Genomic DNA, 27,533 nt, shown 5'->3' with positions numbered 1-27,533 from the left:
GTCACACAGCTCGTGCCACAATCGATTTATTGAAAGACACGTTTGGTGACCGCCTAATTTCACGTTTTGGACCTTTGAATTGGCCTCCAAGATCTTGTGATTTAACACCGCTAGACTACTTTCTGTGGGGCTATGTAAGGTCATTGGTCTATGCGGAGTAGCCACAAACCCTTGACCATTTGGAAGACAACATTCGCCGTGTTATTGCCGATATACGGCCATGAATGTTGGAAAAAGTAATCGAAAATTGGACGTCCAGATTGGACTACATCCGAGCCAGCCGTGACGGTCATAAGCCAGAAATCATATTTAAAATGTAATGCCACAAGATTATCTTGCGGATAAATGAAATTCATGTCAATCGAATAATCCATCGTTGTTTTATTGCAATTTAAAGTTCTATAGCTCTAAAAAAACACCCTTCACATTTGTATCATAATATACAAGGTGATTCATCGCGATAAACGTTTATGGAAAACTAATCATAATTTTGTGCTGAAATTTTGCGTTTGAGACAAAGATCTATTGTTTTTTCTATTATTCATATTCTGTTATGAACAATAAAATTTTCGTTTTAAATTTGTTATTATTTGCATCAATATCTAAGGCGTTTTTTCGCGACGAACTTTTGAATGATATTGGTAACTAAGCAATGAAATAAACTGGTACGACAAAAAAATTAACTCATATGATAGGTAAATTCTGTAACTCACTCTGTTTGGTCCTGCTCCTCTTGGAAAGGCAAAGAACAGTCTCCGTTAGGTTTGTGATTAATCTGCACTATTTCTTCTTGGACAGGACTCTCAAATATCAAGGTTTCAACCATGGATCCATGTGAACTACCGAAAGACACCCTGAAACAACAAATATATATAGATAAACATACAAGAACTAACAACTAAAACTTTTAAAACAACTAAACAGATCAATAAGTGTTGGAGCTCCACAAAATGTACATTTTTGTTACTCAAGCTGTTGAATCAAATTTACTCCTAATACTTTTGGCCGCTTCAATATCTAAGTTTTTCTGTTGGAATTTCAATCCAACCAAATCGATTGAGATCATTTCCGACTGAAAATTCTAAAATTACAGAGTTGCAGAGTTCAAAGGAAACAGGTCATTTCCGCATGTTGATGAAGACATTCCGGAACATAAAACTTCAATCAACCCTTCTCCACATCCTGAGCATCGGCATGGTGAAAACCTCATCAAACATTCATCGACCATCAGGCAGGGCCAAAGAGGAAGCCTTATAAAAATACGCAACATCATCATTTCCATTCATTCCAAAATTGTCGTTGCCATATTTGGATTTCATTTCCTGGCCAGGCCTCTTTTTCATCTTCCTCTTTCCATAAAGGAAGGAACTGAAGGAACCACGTAGAAGCGGAAGACAAGAATGTCAGTGGCGCTCGTTAATATTTATCAAAGGGTTGGCAGGTGAATAGGCTATTTAAATTTTTTTTTTCGAATCTGTGATGTTTGTTTAGGACATGGGAAGTGGATATTTTCAGTTCGAAAAAAAAGATAGCAATCCAAGGAGAAAAATTTAAAGAAGTCGTTAAAATGCAATTTTTTACATCACTTGAAATTATGAACAATACAGAGTGTTCTCAAATTGGAGGTATAAACAAAAATAGATACCTCGAATCATTTAAAAAAAAAGTCCTATGGACATGAGCCGGCAAACGTTTTGTTTTCCAGATACAGGGTGTTAAAGTTTGAATTTTTTTCCCATAATACCTTCTCTTCACAAGATATTCAACTTAATTGGCGTAGATATTCCAATTTGAAGTTTTCATCATGTGATGGCTAATTTTCAATGTAAATCTACAGGGTGACTTTTTTTCAGGGGCAGTTCCCACTTATTTCCTCCAGAACATTTGATTGGTGGACCAGTGATAGTTTTGAAAAATGTAAAAGAAACTTTGGAACAGTACAAAACTTTTTGGTTTCATGTAAAAAAAAAATCTCTAGTAATCCTCAGGAAAATCCAAATTATTTTGAAGATCCTGTTAGTAAGCTGTGATTTAAGAACACTATGTATAAAATACGATGCGCAGTATAACGAGTGTTTTTTTTTTGAGGTATATAACTTTAAGTTGGCATTACTGTTCAACATGGGGACCGATTTAACAGCTGTCAAGTGATTTATTCTCAGTTTGGTTTGGCAATTCATCATGAATAGACTCACGCCTGAACAACGCTTGCAAATAGTGCAATTTTATTTCGAAAATAATGGTTCTGTGCGGAATACGTATCGCGCATTACGTTCATTTTATTTCGTTTAGCAATGAAGCGCACTTCTGGTTGAATGGCTACGTCAACAAACAAAACTGCCGCATTTGGAGTGAAGCTAATCCTCAAGTGTATGTCAAAATACGTTACATCCAGAAAAACTGACTGTTTGGTGTGCTTTATGGGCTGGTGGAATCATTGGTCCGTAATTCTCCAAAAACGATGATGGCCAGAACGTTACAGTCGATGGTGATCTGTATAGAGCCATGATTACTAACTTCTCCATTCCTGAATTGAACAACCATGATGTCCAGGAGCTGTGGTTCCAACAAGATGGCGCAACATGTCACACAGCTCGTGCCACAATCGATTTATTGAAAGACGCGTTTGGTGACCGCCTAATTTCACGTTTTGGACCTGTGAATTGGCCTCCAAGATCTTGTGATTTAACACCGCTAGACTATTTTCTGTGGGGCTATGTAAAGTCATTGGTCTATGCGGATAATCCACAAACCCTTGACCATTTGGAAGACAACATTCGCCATGTTATTGCCGATATACGGCCACAAATGTTGGAAAAAGTCATCGAAAATTGGACGTCCAGATTGGACTACATCCGAGCCAGCCGTGGTGGTCATATGCCAGAAATCATATTTAAAATGTAATGCCACAATATTATCTTGCGGATAAATAAAATTCATGTCAATCGAATAATCCATCGTTGTTTTATTGCAATTTAAAGTTCTTTAGCTCTAAAAAAAACACCCTTTAGATATGTAAATTAGAACTATGTTTGGTGGAGTGTTGATTTTTTGTAAGGACAGCCCCAATTATAAAAACTTTTTGGTTTTATCAAATGATGTATGTCCGAGTGGCTCAATTGGTAACTACGCCACTGGTCAAGAACATCCAACATCCACGTAGTTCCTTAAATAAGGGGTTCCGTTCGTAAGGCCAAGGAGAACAATTCATCATACACGTATAAGCCAATCGTATCACGTGTCATGAACGTACCGACAATAATTTTAAACCGTTTATTACAGGTGGAATCGTCGTGGTGAATAGAATGCTAGTTATTAAATTAAATATTGCTTTGTATTTCGTTGCGATATGGGTTTTCAACATCCTATTTTTAAATCACTGTTTACGGTGAAAGGTTCGATTTTCACTTTTCGATTTGGACACAAGAAAAGTTTCCTGGCGTTTTATTATTTTAAAGAGTTGATCACTATTGGCCATCGAGATCTTGTGATTTAACACCTTTAGACTTTTTTCTTCGAGATCACTTGAAATATATGGTCGATGCCAATGCTAGGTACATAATCGATTCAAGAACTCAAAGATGGAATTGTTGAAGTTATCGAAGACATACTGCTGCAAATGTACGAATTGTTCATGGAAAATTTCATGAAAAGGACATGGTGCTGCAACCGTGGCGGCCATTTGGCTGATATTGTTTTCCATCATTCCTCTTTACAATAAAATAAACATCCATTGATTTTTCTTAAAATATTCTCTCATTGGTAAACCCTTTTTGTATATACACCCAAAATCTCAATTCCATCGGTTTTGTGGTCTCGGAAATATTTTTCATAATATTCTGTGGTTCAGGTGACACGATCAACATAAAATTTTGCATGAAACTTGAAAATGTTATTTCACATCTAGATGCCAAATTTCATATCGATCGATTAAGTATTTTTGAAATAATCAGAAAATCGAGAATATAGAATTTGTGATGAAATAATCAATTTGAAAAATGACAGCTCAAAAACGCAAAAAAATATAAACTCATCGAGTTTTGATAATGTAATTCAATGATAAATTGATCTAATTACGTGTTGAAACTCTTTCAATAATCGTATATGTTCGATTCTATTTGTATCCAACCAATTGGGAACAGATTGAAGAATCAGATGAATATGTCTTTTGTCTGTCTACAACAGTAATTTAATTCTTTTTATCCACGATCGATGGTATGGAACGCCTTTAGTCAGGATTCTGGGTGTGTTCAGTGGCACCAAAAACACATAACGTCACGGAAATGCTCACGATATACAGGGTGGTCTTTCGTGAATGAAATATATGGATTTTATGCTAGAATATAAAAACTTCTGTTTTTTTTTTAAATACGTCTTATTTTTCAATTTTAAGGAACATGGTACACGTTTTTGTCAATCACATCTCGAATAATTCCTTTTTGAATACGAAGAATAAGTAACATTGTAATTCTTAGTATAAATAAGCAAAAATTATAGCATGAGAAACAGTCTTTATTCGAGTAACATACTCAGATATTCGGTATCCTTTACATGAGATGAAGAAGCTTTAAAAAATTTGGAACGTAGGCGAATCCTTGAAATTCAATTTATGGCAAGAAATCTTTGAATTCATCGAATGATTCATTATTTTCTTGAATAATAATTTATCGTAGAATATTGACTTCTGCTTGAGAGTGGCCACAAGTGCGTTCTCGAGTCTCGACATTCGATGGGAAGCAATGATCCGAAATTTACTCACACTATATATAACGGGATCCGGCACTATCAAAATATACAATTCATTTCACAAAAACAATGAAGATAGGCAGTAACCTCAGATATAATAAATTTTTTATGAAAATTGGATATTTTGAATGGGAAAGAATAATAGGAATGATCGACCTTTGTGTGATGAGAATTACGACGTTTATTGTTCTATTTATGGATTCTAGATTTCCGGAAACAAGATATCCATGTTGGGTTCTAGTAAAATTTCAGAGCTTCATCACGGAAATTATGAATCTGGTTAATTTATAACGGGTGTTTTTTTTCGAGGTATATAACTTTAAGTTGGCATTACTGTTCAAGATGGCGACCGATTTAACAGCTGTCAAGTGATTGATTCTCAGTTTGGTTTGGCAATTCATAATGAATAGACTCACGCCTGAACAACGCTTGCAAAAAGTGCAATTTCATTTCGAAAATAATGGTTCTGTGCGGAATACGTATCGCGCATTACGTCCATTTCATTTTGTTTAGCGATGAAGCGCACTTCTGGTTGAATGGCTACGTCAACAAACAAAACTGCCGCATTTGGAGTGAAGCTAATCCTCGAGTGTATGTCGCAACACCGATACATCTAGAAAAACTGACTGTTTGGTGCGCTTTATGGGCTGGTGGAATCATTGGTCCGTACTTCTTCAAAAACGATGATGGCCAGAACGTTACAGTCAATGGTGGTCGGTATAGAGCCATGATTACTAACTTTTTCATTCCTGAATTGAACAACCATGATGTCCAGGAGCTGTGGTTCCAACAAGACGGCGCAACATGTCACACAGCTCGTGCCACAATCGATTTATTTGAAAGACACGTTTGGTGACCGCCTAATTTCACGTTTTGGACCTGTGAATTGGCCTCCAAGATTTTGTGATTTAACACCGCTAGACTACTTTCTGTGGGGCTATGTAAAGTCATCGGTCTATGCGGATAAGCCACAAACCCTTGACCATTTGGAAGATAACATTCGCCGTGTTATTGCCGATATACGGCCACAAATGTTGGAATAAGTCATCGAAAATTGGACGTCCAGATTGGACTTTATCCGAGCCAGCCGTGGCGGTCATATGCCAGAAATCATATTTAAAATGTAATGCCACAAGATTATCTTGCGGATAAATAAAATTCATGTCAATCGAATAATCCATCGTTGTTTTATTGCAATTTAAAGTTCTATAGCTCTAAAAAAAAACACCCTTTATATCTACCCAAACATTCATCCACGATATATCCAAAACGCTCCTTTGATATCTTTGAAGTCTCAGCTATCTCGATCAACTTCACTTTACGGTAATCTAAAATTATTTTATGGACTTTTTTGATGTCTTCGTAGATCTAATTAGATGACAGCGATCCACAACTTGTTCTATATCGTTTTAAATCCCCTGAAGTAATTTTCAGAAAATTTTGTAATTTGTAATTAATTCTTTGTTTCGGATTGCAAAAAGAAAGTAATATGTGTGATCTGATTCAGTGGCATGCATTTTCAATACGATAGTCATCTAAGGAAGTGCAGTCAATTATCAAATATGATTTCGAATTGAGTAATATCACCGATAACTGAACTATCATAATATACCTAATCATTGAGTTGCAGTGTTTGCACACGTGTTTCAAATGTGTAGCTTACTCTTCGAATCAGCAAAGATTAATTTGGGATTGTTCTCATTCAATTAATTATCAGCATATCCAGCAGATATTGCCAGAATTTCAGATTTCACCTTGTGGCACAATTGATTTAGGAAATTTGAAGATTTTGTATATAATCACCCTAAAGAGTTTAACATGTACTCAAACTTCCCTCTTACTTCTCAATACTTTTTTGTAGAATGATTCGTATTCGCATTCGGAATAGGTTTCAATCTAGGCAATGTCTTCTTCATTAGAGCCAAACTTCCTTCTCTGGAGCATTCTTTTGAGGTCTGCAAAAAGACAATGAGGGCCAGATCTGGAGAGAAAAATGGGTATTCAAGCGTAGTTGAAAGCGCAATTCTTTCAATTTGACCGTGGTTTTCATAGACTTGTGACAAGAGCATTGACTACCAAGGTTTTTTGCGACGAATTTTAATGTTTGATGTGACAACCTAGGCAAATTTCTTTATCTGGAGCTTTATTTTGAGGACTGCAAAAAGACATTAATCACTGGGTGCCAAATCTGGAGAATAAACTGACTGGTCAAGCAAATATTCTAAATAATAGTTTCCTTATTTTTTGTATTCCCATTTTTTTTTTCGTGGATGTCGAAACGCACGAAAAATCAAATCACTTTTAAAAATGAATTTCCCTGAACTATAAAGTTCTATTATGGTTATTATTGCCAAACATGCGATAAAACCGCGTATCAGCAACAAATTGTGCATTCTCACATATCCATTGGCATTTTTCTGATATATTCTGAAATACCTGAACTCGTTGTCTCAAATGAAATATTTTCGTACACTTTTTGTAACTCCTTGGCTATGGCCCATATTTTCATCGGGATGATCTTATCGACGGGTCCGAAAATAGAATTTCCTCAAATTTCAAACTCGTTAAAAAATTCGGTTACGTAACAAACTCACTGAACGACTCTCAATTTGTATGGTAGAAGGAGAAAGTTGATGTAATATACATGGTTGTCCACATCTGAAATGTCCATTAGCCTGTCGTTTGTTGTTTCAGAGAGAAAGGAGTGTTCAGACAACTTTCGATATTGCATTATGAAAGGTGGTGTAGATACAGGATGTCGCCGGAAATTCAATCAATAAGATGAAAACTTCCTGATTTCAATTCGATTGTTGCTACGTGAAAAATTTGGTCTTGCCAATGATCCAAAATCCATTCGAGAACCTAAAGATACAGAATTTCATTGAACCAAAGCCTGATTTCGTTTTCCATCATTAATGATATACCTTCATCTTTACAATGAAATAAACATCCATTAATTTCTCTTAAAATGTACTAGTTTTTTTTTATCAGAAAACCCTTTATACATATAAAGGGTGTTTTTTAGAGCTATAGGACTTCAAATTGCAATAAAACAACGATGGATTATTCGATTGACATGCATTTTATTTATCAGCAAGATAATCTTGTGGCAATACATTTTAAATATGATTTCTGGCATATGATCGCCACGGCTGGCTCGGATGTAGTCCAATCTGGACGTCCAATTTTCGATTACTTTTTCCAACATTTGTGGCCGTATATCGGAAATAACACGGCGAATGTTGTCTTCCAAATGGTCAAGGGTTTGTGGCTTATCCGCATAGATCAATGACTTTACATAGCCCCACAGAAAGTAGTCTAGCGGTGTTAAATCAAAAGATCTTGGAGGCCAATTCACAGGTCCAAAACGTGAAATTAGGCGGTCACCAAACGTGTCTTTCAATAAATCGATTGTGGCACTAGCTGTGTGACATGTTGCGCCGTCTTGTTGGAACCACAGCTCCTGGACATCATGGTTGTTCAATTCAGGAATGAAAAAGTTAGTAATCATGGCTCTATACCGATCACCATTGACTGTAACGTTCCGGCCATCATCGTTTTCGAAGAAGTACGGACCAATGATTCCACCAGCCCATAAAGCTCACCAAACAGTCAGTTTTTCTGGAAGTAACGGTGTTTCGACATACACTTGAGGATTAGCTTCACTCCAAATGCGGCAGTTTTGTTTGTTGACGTAGCCATTCAACCAGAATGATGGACGATTTTGTCGACGATAAAATGGACGTAGTGCGCGATACGTATTCCGCACAGAACCATTTTTTTCGAAATAAAATTGCACTATTTGCAAGCATTGTTCAGGCGTGAGTCTATTCATGATGAATTGCCAAACTAAACTGAGGATAAATCACTTGACAGCTGTTAAATCGGTCGCCATCTTGAACAGTAATGCCAACTTAAAGTTATATACCTCGGAAAAAAACACCCGTTATATTTGGGTTGATGTTAATTCGAAGACTCTTACCTTTTCAAAGGATGCGGTTTCCCACCATTAATGAATTTATGCTTTGTCTTATCACTGAGACTAGTGTTGGTCATAGAACTATGACTGACTGTCGCTGTGGTCGCGTCGCTCAGGAAACTGTTGAAACTCGCATCTTTGCCGATGGATCCCACACCTGAGGAGTCCCCCTTTCTCGCGTCCTTCCCCTCATTGATCAGTGCCAGTTCGAACTTGCCTCCCCCCTCTTCTCCATCGAAGCCGTCTAGTTCAGCCAATGGTTTCTCTTCTACCGATGGTAACATGTAGGAGAGCATGGCTTGCCTTGATGTCTCTTGGCATGGCGCTACATCGTCACCAAGCTAGGACGCTGAAAAAAAAGTTTTTTCTAGAAATCAACAATACGCTCTATTAGTGATGACGTCACACACCGCCATTTTAGTTCTCCTGTCAGTGTTCGGAATCCAAACAAACAAATTGTCATTCAAATTAGTACGGTGTCGTTGAAGAAATTGGCTTATTTTGATAATTAAGATTATTTAAGGAACGATTTAACTATTAATTGCTAGACAGAAGGCACGAGATTGATGCCAGTAATTTCGAACTTGAAGTTCAACTAATAAACACGGCTTTTTACAAAATCTGGGGAATGATACAGGATTCAAACTTACTGGTATTAACCTCGTTCCTTCTGTCTATCAATTAATACTGAAATCGTTCCTCAAATATTATTTATGAAAATAAGCCAATTCCTTCAACGACACCGTACTAATTTGAATGACAATTTATTTGTTTGGATTCCGAATACTGACAGGAGAACCAAAAATGGCGGTGTGTGACGTCACACTAATAGAGCGTATAGAAGATGAATTTTCATTTTGATAACAAAATCTGATCGATTTATCTTAAACCAATCGGAGTGTTTTTGAGCGTTCGTTCTCCAAACTGTTTATTCGTCGCGTATTTTTTTAATTTTGAGCTTGTTATGGTCCCCAACGATAAAGTTCGACGTAGTTTCAAATTCAATTCCGTTCGTATACAAGATAACTGTCAAACAGAATGACCTAAAAACTTTAAATTTTCAGGGTTAGTTCAGATTTCGACTACTGAGGTTATGTTCGATAATAAGCAAAATCTGACTAGGGGTTCCGTAAATACGGCCGATCCAAATTTTGTCTTTCTATTGATTTCAAAACTGCAGATTCCATTGTGATGAAAATTTGCATTTGAAGAATGACAATTTCAAGCCTCCTGCGAAATTCCATGTTAATGGCATAGCCAGAGCCCAGAACCATAGAAAATTTAAGAAGAATATTCGTGATTGTAGATCAGATCTGGTTCAAGATTTTAGGTGTACCTATTTATCATTTGCCAACTTTGACAATTTTAACGAATATCCAGTGGCGGGATTGTAGCAGAAGGCAATTTTCTCTAGAATCCTAATAAAATTTCAAAATGTTTTGGAAAACCCGTCAGTGTTCCAGAAAAGCTGTTGACGGTGGATGAATGAATTTTTTCATTCGATTTTAGAATTCTACGCATTCCAAAACGCAAACTGCGAAAATTTTCTTGGAACGTTTCTAAAGATTAACTATTGGGAATAATGAATCAAAAATCTGTCCGTCCGTCGATCAAAACATTTCTCTGAATCTATGCGTGTGAGCTATTTAAGTAAATGGAAATTAATGTGAAAATTAACTACTGAAATGAGCTTTAGAGCCTGAAAATCCTATCCATAAATTTCAGAGGATTGGATTCACGAAATTAAACTTTGAAAATGCATAACAGGAAACTGAAGATAATTATTGTCGCAATGGTAAGAAATCAAACATTTCTTTAATTTCAGTGTTGCGATTCTTAAGAAATTTGTATGGTTTCTACAAACAATTCGAATTGATATTTATACAAATTGATTGAGTACGAGATATTCTACTAGATATAATCAAATAATACACTATTTCATGAAATAAGAACATAAATTTCGTATAAGATTGATACCAAAGATTCATTGCTGAAAATTAATAAACAAAAATTCTGTATACTTTCCCCAGTACATCGAGAAAACATCTATGGCATTTAAAACACAGAAATAACTGTGAAAAATCACCAAAGTATACCTCGTTTTCCAAAATTAGCCACAAGCATAGAATCAACTAATTTCGTATAGGGGAAATATACCGCAAATTTTCGACTGACCCTTGTATCGCTCCTTCAAAGTATCCCGAATCTCCCCAATGTGCACTGTCGGTACATCTGCAAACTTATTGATCAATCATAACGCCGCGCCAACCCCACGTTTAAAAATAAACACAGCGGAGCAGCAGACACCGGCACATGACAGCTGAAATGTTTACTTCGCAAAACGCCTGCAAATCGCAAAAAAACCCCTTGTGACAGGTCCATAGAAAAACAACAAGCGACGATGTAACTGCGAACGATTGATTTCCAGTTTCTACGACGTTATTTACGTGAAAATGGGATTAAAATCGCGTGATTCAGCTTCGTTTTCGCTTCCTCTAATTACCTGGATGCAGTTATGTCCGTATCCCGGTCGTAATCCTGGTCATTTTGCACTCCGCGACGCACAAACTAGCCGGCTGTGAGAGATCGTACGTAAATACACAGAAAAGACGGACTGACAACTCGGAATTTCGGCACGGGTCTGTGAACGGCCACGGGCTGCGTTCGATGCGCGCTTTCCGGATGACTTTCGGTGATGCAACGCGGAGAATTTCAACTAATGAAATCCCGATCGGGTGCACGGCGCGTACAAGTTCACTTCCACCGGCGGTTTCGTTTTCGGAATGGATTTTACTTCCTTGTGTGCGAGGGGAGCGCATGCGCGTGGCCAGGTTCCGTATGTGTGTACAAGGACCGTTCAATCTGTGCGGACGGCGGTGTGCCGGAGGGATCTGTATATCGGAGGATATATATAACCCCCTAACCGATGTATCTATTCTTTAATGGTAGAGAATTTTTCGTCAATATAAACTTTAAATGGATCAATTACACTGCGCAAAAAAATTAACGCACATTATGGAAATCTCAAATTGATTCTACGACTGAAGGTGTTCTCAATGATAATTATTTTTATCAGAATTATGTGCCCAAGCGGAAGTTTTGCGAGAAGAAGGGTGGACATACACAAGAATTGCAGAAAGGTTTGGTGTTTCCCATACAAGTGTGTCCAGAATGTTGCAGCGATTCAGGGAGACAGGTATGAATGTCCGAAGACCAGGACAGGGTAGACCACGGGTAACAACTGCCATTCAAGAATGTTACTTGAGAGTTTCTTCGTTGAGACAACGGTTTGCAACCGCTCGCCTCCTTCGAAATCAGCTTGAGCAAACTCATGGGGTGCAAATTAGCACTCAGACAATAAGAAATAGCCTCAGAGAATATGATTTAAGGCCTCGTGTCGCGGCAAGAGGCCCAGCTCTTACGATTATGGTATGGGGTGGAATATCTTTGACTGCTCGCACAGACCTAGTGGTCGTTGAAAATGGAGCTATGAATGCTGATAGGTATATAAGGAACGTTCTTGAAGAGCATGTAGTGCTATTTGCCCCATACATTGGTGAAAATTTCATTTTTATGGACGATAATGCCAGACCCCATCGTGCGCGCATCCTTCAGGAGTACCTTGAAGAGGTTGAAGTCTCTCGAATGGAATGGCCAGCAAGAAGTCCAGATCTCAATCCTATTGAGCAGGTTTGGGACAACCTCAATAGAAGGCTGAGAAGTTCAGAAAATCATCCAGCTACTCTTAATGACTTAGGAATCCAACTCAGAGAAATCTGGGAAGGATTAGATCAGAACATTTTAAGATCACTCATTTTGAGTATGAACCGTCGTTGCCGAGCTGTAATTAACGCAAGAGGTGAAAATACCAAGTATTAAATCACTTATCAGCATTCCAGTATTTTGAAAATTGTTTATTCCTCTTCTTTCACATATGATTCGGTGAAATCCTGAATTTTTCTTCCATTTAATGTGTCTTGTTTCGTTCAAAACCTTCCCGAGAGAACATAAAAATAAATTATAAAGTCAATGTAGAGTTAACTTTCATTAAAATTGAGATTTTCAGAATGTGCGTTGATTTTTTTGCGCAGTGTATTTACTCAGAACTTATAAACTTCGATTCATTTCGAGCAATTTTTTTACCCAGAACTGCGTATAATAATTGTTTTGAGTACTCACCGCTGTATCTTCTCTTCAATGTAAGATCACTTTTCGTCATTATAAACTTAAAAAGTATTCATTCTTTCGCCAAAACTCATAAACTTCGATTCATTTCGATCAATTTTCCCAGAACATCGTTGCCTTTTAGTTTCATCATCAAAGGAATTTGTAGTTTCCAAGTTTGAAATCATCTACGTCATGGTTACAATTTGGAAGAAATTGTATTATTGAATGAACCTACTATCTATAGTAATTGTTTTGAGTACTCACCGAAGTATCTATTCTTCAATGTTAAAGCACTTTTCGCCAATATAAACTTCGAATCAGCGACGGCTCGTCAGGGTCGGCAGGGTCGGCCGGGCCGACCCAAAAATTATCGGGAAATAGAAAATAGTTCTAGATATTCAATTCATTCAAACTCAATCGGAGTTATCGATTTCGATATCCAAATTCCCTCGGTAATGAATATTTCCACTCAGAACAGGAAAATATAACTTATACCGGCCAATATTTTTTTTCGGACCCACCTAATATTCGATTTCCAAAGCATCCAGCGTTGTTATTCCCTTTCATAAAATGTAACAAACCACAATCGTAAATGGTTACTTTTCGTCACATCACCCCAAACAAGTTATTCCAGAATTGTACGTAACACCGTAACATTAGGTCTGAAATGTAACACAAATGTTACAATTATACAATTGCAACTCCTGGAATGTCACTGAAAGCATCTCATTCTCATCACGTTAGGTCGGCCAAGAGCCGATGGCGGAACCAGCGCTACCGAGAGCGCTACGTAAAGGAAAAGATACTACGACATACGCCCAGAATACGTCCACTCAGTAGAACGGCACAACAACTCGATGTTAGGTCGCTTCCCAATACACAGGGTCGGCTGGCCGGTTATCCTATTGCAGAGCGTCAAGCAGCAACTTTTCACAGTTTATTTCAAATATTTGATAATTAAATGAATGGTTAATTATGAGACATTATGTCTTAATCAGAAAAGAACTTATTTATGCCGTTCGATAGTAGCTATTGATTTTCAGATCATGAAAATATAATTAATATATTCAAATGAATGGTTGATTATGGGATATAACGTCTTAATCAGAAAAAATCTTATTTATGCCGTGCGATAGTAGTTAGGTATTGATTTTCTGATCATGTACTGGGACAATGCTATCTTCGGCAATTCAAATATGCTGAATGGTATTACGGAATTCATTTTCTCAAATAATATTGTTTCCGATATTCCTGAATTATATAAGTTATTTTGTATGATTTTGTCCCTGCCACCAACATCCGCGTCAGTAGAAAGAAGTTTTTCAGCGCTCAAAAGAATAAAATCTTTCAGTAGGAACACGATGTCTCAAGACCGTTTAAATAACCTGGCACTGATATCAATCGAAAGAGGTTCAGTTAAAGAACTAGCCAGAGGAAACATTTTTTTCGAGAAAATAATTGATGACTTCGCGACAAAGAAAGATCGTCGAATTGATTTGATCTATAAAAATGAATAAAGGGTACGCAAGCTCATACATTTTCGACCAGAATACATGCGGTCATTTCCACAATATTTTTTGTGGTCTTTATAAGATTTTTTTATATTTTATACATTTATTTATATGTTTTCGTGAGAGGTTTTCTCTATGTTTATTCAAATATATATTTTATGTTGATAATTGAATATTTTATTATTTCTGTTTTTTCAAGAGTTCCATTTTATTTCAGTTTTCATTCATTTGAGAACTACATTTTTATATTGGGTTATAATAGGGCTATTCTAGGTGAGGTTTCCCATTAAAAACAAAAAACCAACGCGTCCTCTTTAGGTGACGTGGAAATCTATTTGTTTATATATATTTATTTATATAGTTATAAGTATGATAAGGGGTGTGGGAAAATTTATATATATATATATATATATATATATATATATATATATATATATATATATATATATATATATATATATATATATATAAATTTTCCCACACCCCTTATATATATGTGTGTGTGTGTGTGTGTGTGTGGCCGACCCACATCTCGAGGGCACGAGCCGTCACTGCTTCGAATGGGTTCATTCTTTCCTCAGAATTTATAAATTTCGATTCATTTCGATCAATTCTTTTCCCAGAACTTCGTTGCCTCTCAGTTTCATCATCACTGCTAGCAATTGACTGTTGAGACATCATAAATCTATAAAAGCAGCATATTCGGTATCATCCACACCATTGGATACAATAAATGATAATATCAAATATAATTGGAATGAAAAATGTACATAAAATACCTTAAAAATAACTATCTGAAGGGAAACTGATTCATTCACGTAAATCTTGTATTTTTGCAAGTCAGCTTCATAGACTACTGAATAATTCAGTGTGCCAATAACCATAGATTAAAATGCGGGAATTTGTGATTTCTTCAATTTATGATTAAGGGTAACTAGAGTAGTGACAATCCAAAATCATCGTCAGCATACGAATCTGTGGTTGAGTTTCTCTGCTATGTCATGGAATGACACAATTCTCATCAAATCGAAGTATAAATCATGTTTTGAGTAACTGGTAACTGGATTGCTAGATCACAATAGATTCAAATTAGGATTTGAATAGCTGGTATGTCCGAACCATCTTGAAAAAGATTAAAACCAGAATGAGGGTTTTTCAGCTTTCTTGGATTTAATCTAATTCACAGAAGATTGGCCAAGGATCCTAAGTTTCGATAGAAATTTTTTAAATTTAGTTATGATTAGGATTATGATAATGCTAATTGTTAGCTATGCGATTGCAACAGTTATTTCATCTGTTTTTATACAGGGTGTAATGTAACATATAAGAAGCTATCTGAGTTAGAGAGTTAGAATTTCTCAAAAAGTTTGAGGAAATCGATAAAATTTACTAATAGAGTTCTGAAATTAGGTACCTTTATATCTTAATTTTGATCTCCAACTAATCTGCGGTTTCAAAATTGACAGTAAAACAAAATTCCGAAAGTCTTATTTCAGGAACTCAAATGGAAGAATCCAAAGTGGAAACCTTATCGTTTGAGACCATTCCAGGCTCAAAATTCGAAAACTACAGGCATATCTGTAATAACGGAATTTTGTGAGAAAATTTGTGAACAAATTTGGACAAGAACACGAAAATCAATAAACTGAATCATAAAAAAAGGGGAACAGATAAAATAAAACAAGCCAATCAAGAGGAACGAAGTGAGTACCAATAGTCTGGTACGTCCCTGCAAAATCACAGACTGTGATTCCGTCAGTAGTACCTAGAAGAAAGCAAGTCACTGATTACGATGCAAAAATGTATTCGAATCGCTTATTAAAAAAATTTCAATTCAAGGCACGTACTTAGTGTGGGAAATCTCTGATGAATACAGACTACAGAGTGAGAAAAAGTTTTGTCGGTGGGTTAAGTCGGTCAGATGTCTATTCCACAGACGCGTGGTTAGAATGGCAATTCTAACCTGGGATTTATGGATGAACAAACCAATAATAAACGGTTGTGGTCAAATATGAATTACGAGAAATTATTGAATGGTTCATAAAAATGAAAGATGTAACAACATATAGGGTGGTCCTGATTTTAGTACAATAACTTTGCCGTCGGATAGAACAACTCTTTTCAAGAAAAAAATTCCAATAAACATACAGGGTGTCCCAAACTCGATGGCCTTTTAGACGTTTATGGAAAATTAATCATCATTTTGAGCTGAAAATTTGTATATCGGAGTTTGAGACAATGATCTTTCTCCCTAAAATATTTTCAGATCTCTACAACTTCCGGTTATACCGGAAACAGACTACTACTTCCTTATTTCAAATGGCACACCCAGTATATTATTGCATCATTAGATAGCTTTTTTGATGGCAATTTCGGCAATATGCCATACCTTGGGTAAAAATTCAACGGTTCATGAGTTATTGGGATTCTTATGAAAAAAAATATGATATATGATATGCCTATTTCACCTACTTTGAAATTGTTATCTGTTGTTCCTAATTATATTATTTATTTTCTTCGCCGGAGAGATGGAAAGATTTCAAGGTAAGTGAGGCATTCTTTCATGGGAATATCATTTTATTGATTGATTCGACTATGTAGATTCCGAAAATGCTTGCAGTTGTGCGGTCAGTACATTATTTCATGAATTATAGGCAAAAATATGAAACTTTCAAAGAAAAAATTGATAATTTTCCCGAAGCTGCCACTTCTTCTGGCCATGGGCTACGCACTTGAAACTCCACTATGTTTCAGAGCGGAACTTGAAGTTTGAAAACGTTTTTATTTGAGGGCTCTGTGAGGAATAATTCAGGAGATATAACGATTTTTAGAGGCAAATTCAATTTTTTCCCAAATTTCGAGTTCAAATTCCCCCAAAACCGGGAGCTCTACGAAGAATCGATGAGCGATGCCATAATTTACGATCTCTGATTAGCCGAATTTCGATCTCACCTGAAAAATTTTTTGTCCAAAAATTTTCGTAAAATTTTCTATACCTGACCCTTAAAAATTTTTTGAAAAATAAAAGTTCTTTCATGGGAATATTGTATCATTTTATTGATTGATTCGACTATGTAGATTACGAAAATGCTTGCAGTTGGGCGGTCAGTACATTATTTCATAAATTATAGGCAAAAATCTGAAACTTTCAAAGAAAAAATTGATAATTTTCCCGAAGCTGGCACTTCTTCTGGCCATGGGCTACGCACTTGAAACTCCACTATGTTTTAGAGCGGAACTTGAAGTTTGAAAACGTTTTTAGTTGAGGGGTCTGTGAGGAATAATTCAGGAGATATAACGATTTTTAGGGGCAAATTCAATTTTTTCCCAAATTTCGAGTTCAAATTCCCCCAAAACCGGGAGCTCTACGAAGAATCGGTGAGCGATGCCATAATTTACGATCTCTGATTAGACGAATTTCGATCTCACCTGAAAAATTTTTTGTCCAAAAATTTTCGTAAAATTTTCTATACCTGACCCTTAAAAATTTTTTGAAAAATAAAAGTTCTTTCATGGGAATATTGTGTCATTTTATTGATTGATTCGACTATGTAGATTACGAAAATGCTTGCAGTTGTGCGGTCAGTACATTATTTCATAAATTATAGGCAAAAATATGAAACTTTCAAAGAAAAACTTGATAATTTTCCCGAAGCTGCCACTTCTTCTGGCCATGGGCTACGCACTTGAAACTCCACTATGTTTTAGAGCGGAACTTGAAGTTTGAAAACGTTTTCATTTGAGGGCTCTGTGAGGAATAATTCAGGAGATATAACGATTTTTAGGGGCAAATTCAATTTTTTCCCAAATTTCGAGTTCAAATTCCCCCAAAACCGGGAGCTCTACGAAGAATCGGTGAGCGATGCCATAATTTACGATCTCTGATTAGCCGAATTTCGATCTCACCTGAAAAATTTTTTGTCCAAAAATTTTCGTAAAATTTTCTATACCTGACCCTTAAAAATTTTTTGAAAAATAAAAGTTCTTTCATGGGAATATTGTATCATTTTATTGATTGATTCGACTATGTAGATTACGAAAATGCTTGCAGTTGGGCGGTCAGTACATTATTTCATAAATTATAGGCAAAAATCTGAAACTTTCAAAGAAAAAATTGATAATTTTCCCGAAGCTGGCACTTCTTCTGGCCATGGGCTACGCACTTGAAACTCCACTATGTTTTAGAGCGGAACTTGAAGTTTGAAAACGTTTTTATTTGAGGGGTCTGTGACGAATAATTCAGTAGATATAACGATTTTTAGAGGCAAATTCAATTTTTTCCCAAATTTCGAGTTCAAATTCCCCCAAAACCGGGAGCTCTACGAAGAATCGGTGAGCGATGCCATAATTTACGATCTCTGATTAGCCGAATTTCGATCTCACCTGAAAAATTTTTTGTCCAAAAATTTTCGTAAAATTTTCTATACCTGACCCTTAAAAATTTTTTGAAAAATAAAAGTTCTTTCATGGGAATATTGTGTCATTTTATTGATTGATTCGACTATGTAGATTACGAAAATGCTTGCAGTTGTGCGGTCAGTACATTATTTCATAAATTATAGGCAAAAATCTGAAACTTTCAAAGAAAAAATTGATAATTTTCCCGAAGCTGCCACTTCTTCTGGACATGGGCTACGCACTTAAAACTCCACTATGTTTTAGAGCGGAACTTGAAGTTTGAAAACGTTTTTATTTGAGGGGTCTGTGACGAATAATTAAGGAGATATAACGATTTTTAGAGGCAAATTCAATTTTTTCCCAAATTTCGAGTTCAAATTCCCCCAAAACCGGGAGCTCTACGAAGAATCGGTGAGCGATGCCATAATTTACGATCTCTGATTAGCCGAATTTCGATCTCACCTGAAAAATTTTTTGTCCAAAAATTATCGAGCGGAACTCTCGGTTTTTTTTTATCATTTAGGCCCAAAATTTATTTTACCATTCGCGCCGACAGTGTTGCTGAACGTTAGAAATATCTGTAGAAATAACTTCTCAAAATTACAGGATTCAGAGAGATTCTTTTTTTTTGCATTTTTATTTAATAGATTGCAATAAAACTTTAAACAAGTTTAGCTCGTGTTGTAAACTACTTTTAGGATGTTCGAAATTTACTGTCAGAAATCCTTAAATTTATGTTAACAATGTTTTGGTTGGAAATCCATCATGAAGTCGGATCTTCATCTTCAGATTCCGCATTTCACTAAATTCATATCAAAATTGATAAGTCTACAAAAAAACCGTAGATTCGGCAACACTCTTGGCGGCGTAATAAGAAAGTGGTCCTCAAAATTTCCTCATGCGCTCTACGATTAGGAAATAAATTTTTTTAATATGGATTGTAACATTATAGTGGTTATTGAAATGTTCTTTACTGCTTTTCACTATCAGTAGTTTTTCAACACCATTAAATTTCGAAATTCCAGCAATCATGAATTGTGCATTATCAGTACGAATTTTGTGTACCACCGATAAGTAAATTTAAAATATTTCCACAACCTCTACAATGTGACAATGACTTAATAATAATAAAGTATTAGAGAGGCTATGCTAAGGTGAGTGCAAGGCTTTTTTTCACTCAAGTATACTACAGGGAGTATTTTCACGTTAAATTGAGGAATCACAATTTCGACGTAGGAAAATTTTTTTTTTTTTTAGGTTAGTCCAAAGACAGTATTTCATTTTGGTAGAAATAAAATAGTGAGAATAGTGAAATTGAATAACGACCCAAAGACTCATTCAAAATTTAACTAGAATCTTAGTAAAAAAATAAAAAAACCTTTTCATAAAACTTCATATCGGATATTGTGTGGCAACATTATATGAAAAAAATTTAATATAATTTCATAAGCATCAGAGCTGGAAAATGTATTTTTCTGAAAATTTTGTTATGACCAAATAATGAATGAATACTCACATTTCCATTTGAGATGTCCCAAACATTAAAATTTTGAAAATTAGTCAATAATCATAGAATCTCATTAAGTTATGATATGGCTGATGCATTTTATACATATAAATAGGTTGTCTGCTTATTACTCCCCTGCAGTATTCAAAAGTTCCAGTAGGCTTAAATCAAGAGAAAATGCTCAATATAACCTATTTCTCAGTGACGGATCTAAGTTTTCACTTGAGTGAAAATATAATTCATTCAGAATCCAATGAAATCTCGGATATGATTTCTGATCAGAAAATATAGTCAATCATTTTTGTTCAGAACCACAATCATTCTATTTATACAATCTAAGATCCTTTGGTGTTGTCTTATTGCGCCTTAAACTGGAATCACTTAATTATTAGAAAACCCCAAATTCTCTTTGCTTCAATTTTTGTGATCTCACTTCGGTTGTGTTGTTGACGTGAGATCACATAAATTAATGAAGGAACTATGACGGGATGAGGAAAAAATGAACAAAATTCATTTAAATAAACTTGTTTATTAATCTCAACTCTTTCATCTTGTCTGATCCGACCTATAGGTTTGGCAACACATTGTCATAGGTATAAAATTCTCATTCTAACTACTAATTGTACTGATATTGGGGTTATGGTGCAATATTTTCAATTCTGTGCTCTCTATAAGTAAAGGAACGCTGTCAGATGATCCTTGCTTGCATTCCGAGGTGACAGGACTAAAATCAATATTTTCCACTCCGTTGCATTGTTTGGGGACATCACCAGCGGCAACCTCCTTGATCTTTGGCTTGTTTGTGTTGGGAAAGAACACTTTGAGTTCAGCGAAAATATACCAATTCTGAAAATCAAAACGGTGACAGAATTAGCGGTATTACCAGATTTGACCTATAGTTATTAGTTAACAACTTTTTGAAATATTTCGAGATCGTAGTGTACAGTGCATCCCATTTTGGGTGAGACAGCCAGGTTTCTCGCTTGTTATTTAAGATAGAACCTTGCGGTTTTCACTTTCCTGTCCTACTTTTTCGTGAAACTCAAGTTGGTCTTATCAGATTTTTCATAACTGTTTCCGTTCGAGAGATACAGGGCGATTTTGGAAATTGATACTTTTCGGACCCCTCTTTTATCTCCGAAGTTATTAGAAATAATGCTGAGGTAAAAACTACGTCTAATTCTGCGTAAAATCCAGTGGCGTACTCAATTTTTTTTTCAGGGTATGGTTTTGAAGATTCAACACAAACCTATTTTTTTTTAATGGAACACCATGTATATCATTACTTCGTTGAATTCGTTATTTTTTTCCCTTCAAAATGATGTATGATATCTACTATGTAGGTAGGATGTTCAGAAATGTTGAAAAAAACACTAAAACATCAAATAATGATAATTTTTTGTTAATGGACAATGGATTTCCCATATAAAAGAAGAATCAATAATAATAACAATAATTCATAGCGATGACAGATAGATCAGATTGTTTTTTTTCCCTCCAATGCCTATACTCGATAAAACAATGCTCTCAAATGCATAGTAGCCATAATAACAACAAGGATATTTGTATCATCAATGACCTACTACTTTTAAAAATTGAAAGCAATAATCCTTTTATCGAAACATAGAAAATTCATGGCCCATTTACAAAAAATCATCATTATTTGATGTTTTAGTGTTTTTTTAACATTTCTGAACATCCTACCTACATAGTATCATACATCATTTTGAAGGGAAAAATATAACGAATTCAACGAAGTAATGATATACAGGGTGTTCCATTAAAAAAAATATAGGTTTGTGTTGAATCTTCAAAACCATACACCGAAAAAATATTGAGTACGCCACTGGATTCTACGCAGAATTCTGATTCAGACGTAGTTTTTACCTCAGCATTATTCCTAATAACTTCGGAGATAAAGGAGGGGTCCGAAAAGTATCAATTTCCAAAATCACCCTGTATCTCTTGAACGGAAACAGTTATGCAAAATCTGATTAGACCAACTTGAGTTTCACGAAAAAGTAGGACAGGAACGTGAAAACCGCAAGGCTCTATCTTAGATAACAAGCGAGAAACCTGGCTGTCCCACCCAAAATGGTATGCACTGTACAGAACTGATAAAAAAAAATCAAGACAAGCGGCTGTAGAGACCACAGTGCTAAGAACCGAATTCAATAATGAAAGATATATCATATGAGAAGCATAATATAGCTGCTACATTGTTGATTGAAACCTATAGATGTATACCTTCTTTAATGGCTTTATTCTTAGGAGGGGCAGATGTGTAAATAACTGTGTTGTCATTTATTGTTCAAAATTATTGATGCATGACCATCTCAACCTATTAAATCGATACTGTACACCACCTATAGCGTCTCAAGTCATTGAATTATTGAACTTAATTCGACTCTTATGAAAACAGGTACTGAGAAGTGATTCTGTGAAGATCAAGGACCTAAATATATCACTTCCTTATTGTCCAAGAATTTAAACTGTTATATTTACTGCTTTCGTAGTTTTTCATGGCAAAATTATAACAATCCAGAAAAGTTATACCATAATACTAAATCATCTTCTTAAACCAATTTAGATTCATTAAGTTCGTTTTGTTATGTATAGAATCCAAAATTCTAAATTTAAAAATATCTAATATTTGAAAAAACTCACCAAGCAACAGTTGGTGAAGGCATAAACTATAGCCATAGAACTCCCCTCCTTGATATTCTCCAAGGCCAGGACCAAGAAGAACCAAACTAAATCATATGTCGTCTGCATGGCGCATAATCTCCTCAAGCACGACTTCGAGGCCCTCAAGTTTACAGCGTCAACGTTTGAGCACTTTTTTCCCATTACCACCTCTATCTGGGCGCTGTACAGGGTGATACAGTCCAGATTGCTGTTGGTCTGAAGGGTGTTCAATTCCATGTTGAATATGCCGATGCCCTTGATGCAGTAGACTGCCGTCATGATCATCAGGCAGAAAACAGGGACCATGTAGTTCACTATCATGCCCCTTTGGACAGACATGAAGCAGTATTTTCGGGTTTCGTAGCTCTGGGGTGCCAGCAAAAATGACACCTGAAAGGCATGGTGAATTTGAGATTTCGCTTGTGGTATACAGGGTGTCTTAGGGCAGGTGTAACAAACTAACAATGTAGATCAGGGTTTTCCAATGAGAGGTTTCATTTTGAATAGCCAGTAATAGTGAAACTCGTGGAAAAATTTGAGATGTTAGGACAAGTTAGTGGTGTGACGAATCGAAACCGTGTGCCTCGCTCAATAATAACTGAGAATATTGCTGTTATAGCCAGAAGTGTTGACGAAAACCCAGATTTGTTGATTTCTCGTCAATTTTGGGAATTAGGCATCACACCACACCGTATTTTACAATAACTTACCAATGAAAACAGCACAGGTAGTCCATAACCACACATGAAGTAGTATTTTCTCTTCACATCCTCCTTACGACAAAAAACTTTGAAAATATGGAAACAGTAAAGAAAAATCCAAACAGAAGACATTAAATGGAAGTAAGTCAACAGTAAAGCTACCGTGAGGCATTCCAGAAAGTATTTCGTTTTCTGAAAAGAACGAAACAGTAGTTACAATTTTTTTTGGGAAGGTATCTTATCTTCATCAATTAAAGAGAAAGTCAAATACCACACACTTTATATTTAATGATTTTTCTTACGGTGATGAACTAATAAAGGAAAGGAAATATAAGCAAAATACAAACACAATACCAAAGTTGTTCAGAAAATGGTCTGAATGAATTTTGCTAGCAGAAATTTTGAATTAGAATTTGAAACAGCAAGATAAATTTCAATGAAGCAGTAAGAACCAAAAACAATATTATTTGAATTGGTATTGCCAGTCTTCATTAGACAAAATGTTTGTCATCACTTTTTTCAAGGTTTTGTGTGGGTTCAAATGCATTTATCGCCAATAACGGAAATTTATGTCATTAAGATCGTTTAGCTTCAACTTTAATCCAATCGAGGCCATCATAGTTATGCAAGGTCTTCACCGATTCTCCCTATTATTGTTTCCTATTAAAATATTAGTGCTTATAGAGATCCTTCAAAAAAAAAAAAAAGAAGTGGCCACGTTAAAAGTTAAAAAAATTGTAACGACGTCCTTATTCAGATACAGGGTTACGATTTTTTTTGCTTCCGTATCCACCGTATTGTCCAGATCTGACCCTCAGCGACTTTTTACTGTCCTCAGAATGATAAATGGGAAGAAATTTAGCGCCGATGAAGAGGTAATCCCCGAAACTGCAGCCTATTTTGAGGCTATAATGACAAATCGTACTATTAAATTGGTATCGAAAAACAGTATGACCGTTTTGATCGTTATATATCACCCTCGAAGGCAACTATATTGAATAATAAAATAAAATTTTTTCAAAAAAAACTATGTTGACGTTGAAATATACAGTTAACCTAACATAACCTAACCAAGTCTTAGGTTAAAGATTATTATCTCATATACTCACAAAAATCCCCAGAATGAAAGCTATATTCGTGACGCAAAACGAAAACATCAAGTGCAAGAATAACTCCTTCAGGTCCTTCTTGGTATGGACGTCTTTCTTCACCAGTATCAGCAGAATGGTGGAAATCTGAGCAATGGTGCTGAGAACAGAACCTCCTATAATGATTTGCGATGAGTAAAGCTTACGCCCATTCTTGTTGCCAGGTCCGTAGTAAATGTACATCAGGTTATCTATGAAATCGTGCTCTTTCAAATCGCCATCTACGATTCTTTCCGTCTTATCCAAACTTTCTGAAGAATCCAAGGCTGTTGTGTCATCAGGAATGGGCAGGATCAAGGAATCTGATGAAAATTCCACGTCTAGACTGTTGTTGTTGAACAGTTCGTAATCGTAGTTTATTTGATAGTACTCTTCAGAAGATCTCTTCTTGGTGTTGTTGGAGGTTCCTGGAAAAATTGTATATATGTACAGGGTGCGCCAATTTCGATGTTTTAGCACTACAACTTTTAAACCAGAGGAGATAGACAAAATGTGATAACCTATTCTCGGTCTCTTTTTCTGATAAATTAACGAGGGTAGTATTCATTTTTGGCCACCTTCTTTTGTTTTCGAGTTATAAGCGAAAATTGGAAAAATGGCGATATCAAAAATCATTTATATCTCCGCTAATTCTGATGATAGAGCTCTGAATCCAAAACATTATACAGGTACTTTTTCAAGTAGAATCCAGTGCGTGCTCGTCTTTTCAAAAGGGTTTTCAATTACGAAGCTATGACCCAAAGTTATGTTTTTTCAAATGGGAACACTAGATTTATGTGCCATTTTTTGAAAGCTTAATTTTTCCTGATTTCAAAAATATATGACATCCTATGGTTTGTATCAATACAATTATTGAAAATAGTCAAAAACCTCTTTTTATCTGAGAGGCACAATATTTCTATGGTTTCAACTGTTGATGAGTACAGAAAAATTGAGCCCTCTATAACAAGAGCAGTGTCCTTCCGTCAATCTGATTATTTCTATGCTTTTCACTAATTTTCTAGAAAAAATCATGAATTTGAACGAACGCTCAAAAAATCCTATCAGCGTTTCTCTAATTTTTTCCTCCGAAATTTGTTATATACTTGTTGCTCATTTATATTGAATATTGTTAGAAAAATTTTATATAATTGTCTTTACCAATTAGAAACATTAGAAATTGATGGTATAGAACATAGAAGTTATATGGTATGAAAAAATAATTGTGAAATAAAAAAAAACTAAATACAGATAATATTGGTTTTATTCATAATCTCGGAAAGGTTTTCCATCAAGTAAAGACCAAAACAATCAAATACTGACTTTATTGGTTGAGCAGTTTGAATCTCCTTGATTACTTTTCCCCATTCAAAATCTCAAATTAATTAATAAAAACCTACCTCCAACATGATGACTGAGAGAAATGAGAATTCCAAATGCCGCCAATATCCATGAAGTTTTCATATTGAACGGTGGAATTTCGCACTTAATATTACATCTGAACATTCCATAATTTTTTTTTTGGTTGTCTGACTCCTGATTCACATTATGATTTTTTTTTTGGATTCTCTAGGAAAATCAGGATGATACTGGACCATCCGAGTAGACCAGTCATTTCTTTGACAGAAAACACAGTTTCCGATTGGCTACTACTTATTTCGTCGTCTTTATTTGCAAGATACGCATGCGTTTCACACTATTGATCAATAAACTAAACTTTTAAAAATGTCAATGTGCAATTTTAGTTGACCTATCATCTACTTTAATGATACCTATTGAATTATATGGTTTATTATTTTCTCTTTCATCGCAAAATATCTCAACCCTTCTATAAAAAATAAATACCAATACAAAAAAAAATCAAATTTTGAAAAAATAATATTTTCCGAAAATTGACCGAATAGAATTGCAAAATTCAAAGTGTGGATTATACTAAATCCAATTTTTCAAACCTCAAAGTACTAATCCCAGTTATCTTATGTATTTTAGAATATTTTCTTATTGTTACTTTCTTATTTTATAATGTTTTTTTTTCCGAATGATTTGGGATCTTCTATGAGATTGATATAATGATGAATCATAGTGTAAAATTTGCAGTTTTTATACGATTTTAGGATTCTACACATTATAAACCTGTGTGGAGATTTCAGAACTTTTCACCTTGAGTAATTGAAAAAGATTATTGTAATATATTAAATCCAAATCTTAAATCTTCTTTCAAGCAACTAGAATAGTGCATTACAAAGTTAAAAGAGGAATTCAATTTTCTAAATCATTAAAATCACTTTTTCAAATGAGAAACATCAACTATTCCAGTGTGTTTTTGAGTACATGGCTCACTTTGAACTCTAATTGTTTATAGATCTTCACATAGTTGGCACTTATGGTGTCACCACTAACTCTTTAAAAAAACTGCATACTTACCTGGATTTTTTCTTATTCGTCCTTCTATATTTCAATTGGAAAATATGATTTTCTTATTGTCTGAGTTTTCAAAATAAATATAACTCGTAAAAATCCCTCATTTGCTCAGAAAGAATTATAATTGAAGTAATATGTATGTTACAACCACTATTACTATTTTTTTGAATATTTCATTGAAACAATAATTTTATACTTTGAAGGATTCAAGATTCCTCAAATCGAATAATTGACAAATCACAAAATCTTAATTATGAATTATGTAAAGGGTGAATAAAACGAATAAAA

The 27,533-nt window shown here is 35.2% G+C and overlaps 2 protein-coding genes across 3 annotated transcripts in view; both read right to left on the bottom strand.

Annotated features, from left to right (window-relative positions):
- LOC123672058 overlaps window positions 1-11,505 on the bottom strand; it is a 49,201-nt gene extending 37,696 nt beyond the window's left edge. Inside the window, exons 1-3 of one of the 2 annotated variants that reach the window (XM_045606026.1) lie at window positions 11,229-11,505; window positions 8,729-9,074; window positions 714-854 (exon numbers count right to left, since the gene is read on the bottom strand). In XM_045606026.1, coding sequence (XP_045461982.1) covers window positions 714-854; window positions 8,729-9,021 — 434 coding nt within the window. In that variant the 5' untranslated portion in view covers window positions 9,022-9,074; window positions 11,229-11,505. Of the gene's footprint in view, window positions 1-713; window positions 855-8,728; window positions 9,075-10,900; window positions 10,955-11,228 lie in introns of those variants that run through there. The other variant, XM_045606027.1, reaches the window with a different exon arrangement.
- A 9,316-nt stretch (window positions 11,506-20,821) lies between these two features.
- On the bottom strand, window positions 20,822-26,389 carry LOC123672322 (adhesion G-protein coupled receptor D1-like). Its single transcript, XM_045606399.1, has 5 exons — window positions 26,225-26,389; window positions 24,807-25,252; window positions 23,707-23,889; window positions 22,976-23,386; window positions 20,822-21,154 (listed from the first exon to the last, which is right to left on the bottom strand). The coding sequence occupies exons 1-5, from the start codon at window positions 26,328-26,330 to the stop codon at window positions 20,918-20,920; spliced, it is 1,383 nt and encodes a 460-aa protein (XP_045462355.1). The 5' UTR covers window positions 26,331-26,389; the 3' UTR covers window positions 20,822-20,917.
- Between the last annotated feature and the right edge of the window lie 1,144 nt (window positions 26,390-27,533).

The sequence above is a fragment of the Harmonia axyridis genome, chromosome 2 (assembly GCF_914767665.1).
Source record: "Harmonia axyridis chromosome 2, icHarAxyr1.1, whole genome shotgun sequence".
NCBI lineage: Eukaryota > Metazoa > Arthropoda > Insecta > Coleoptera > Coccinellidae > Harmonia > Harmonia axyridis.
This window is presented reverse-complemented; position numbering and strand designations above follow the sequence as displayed.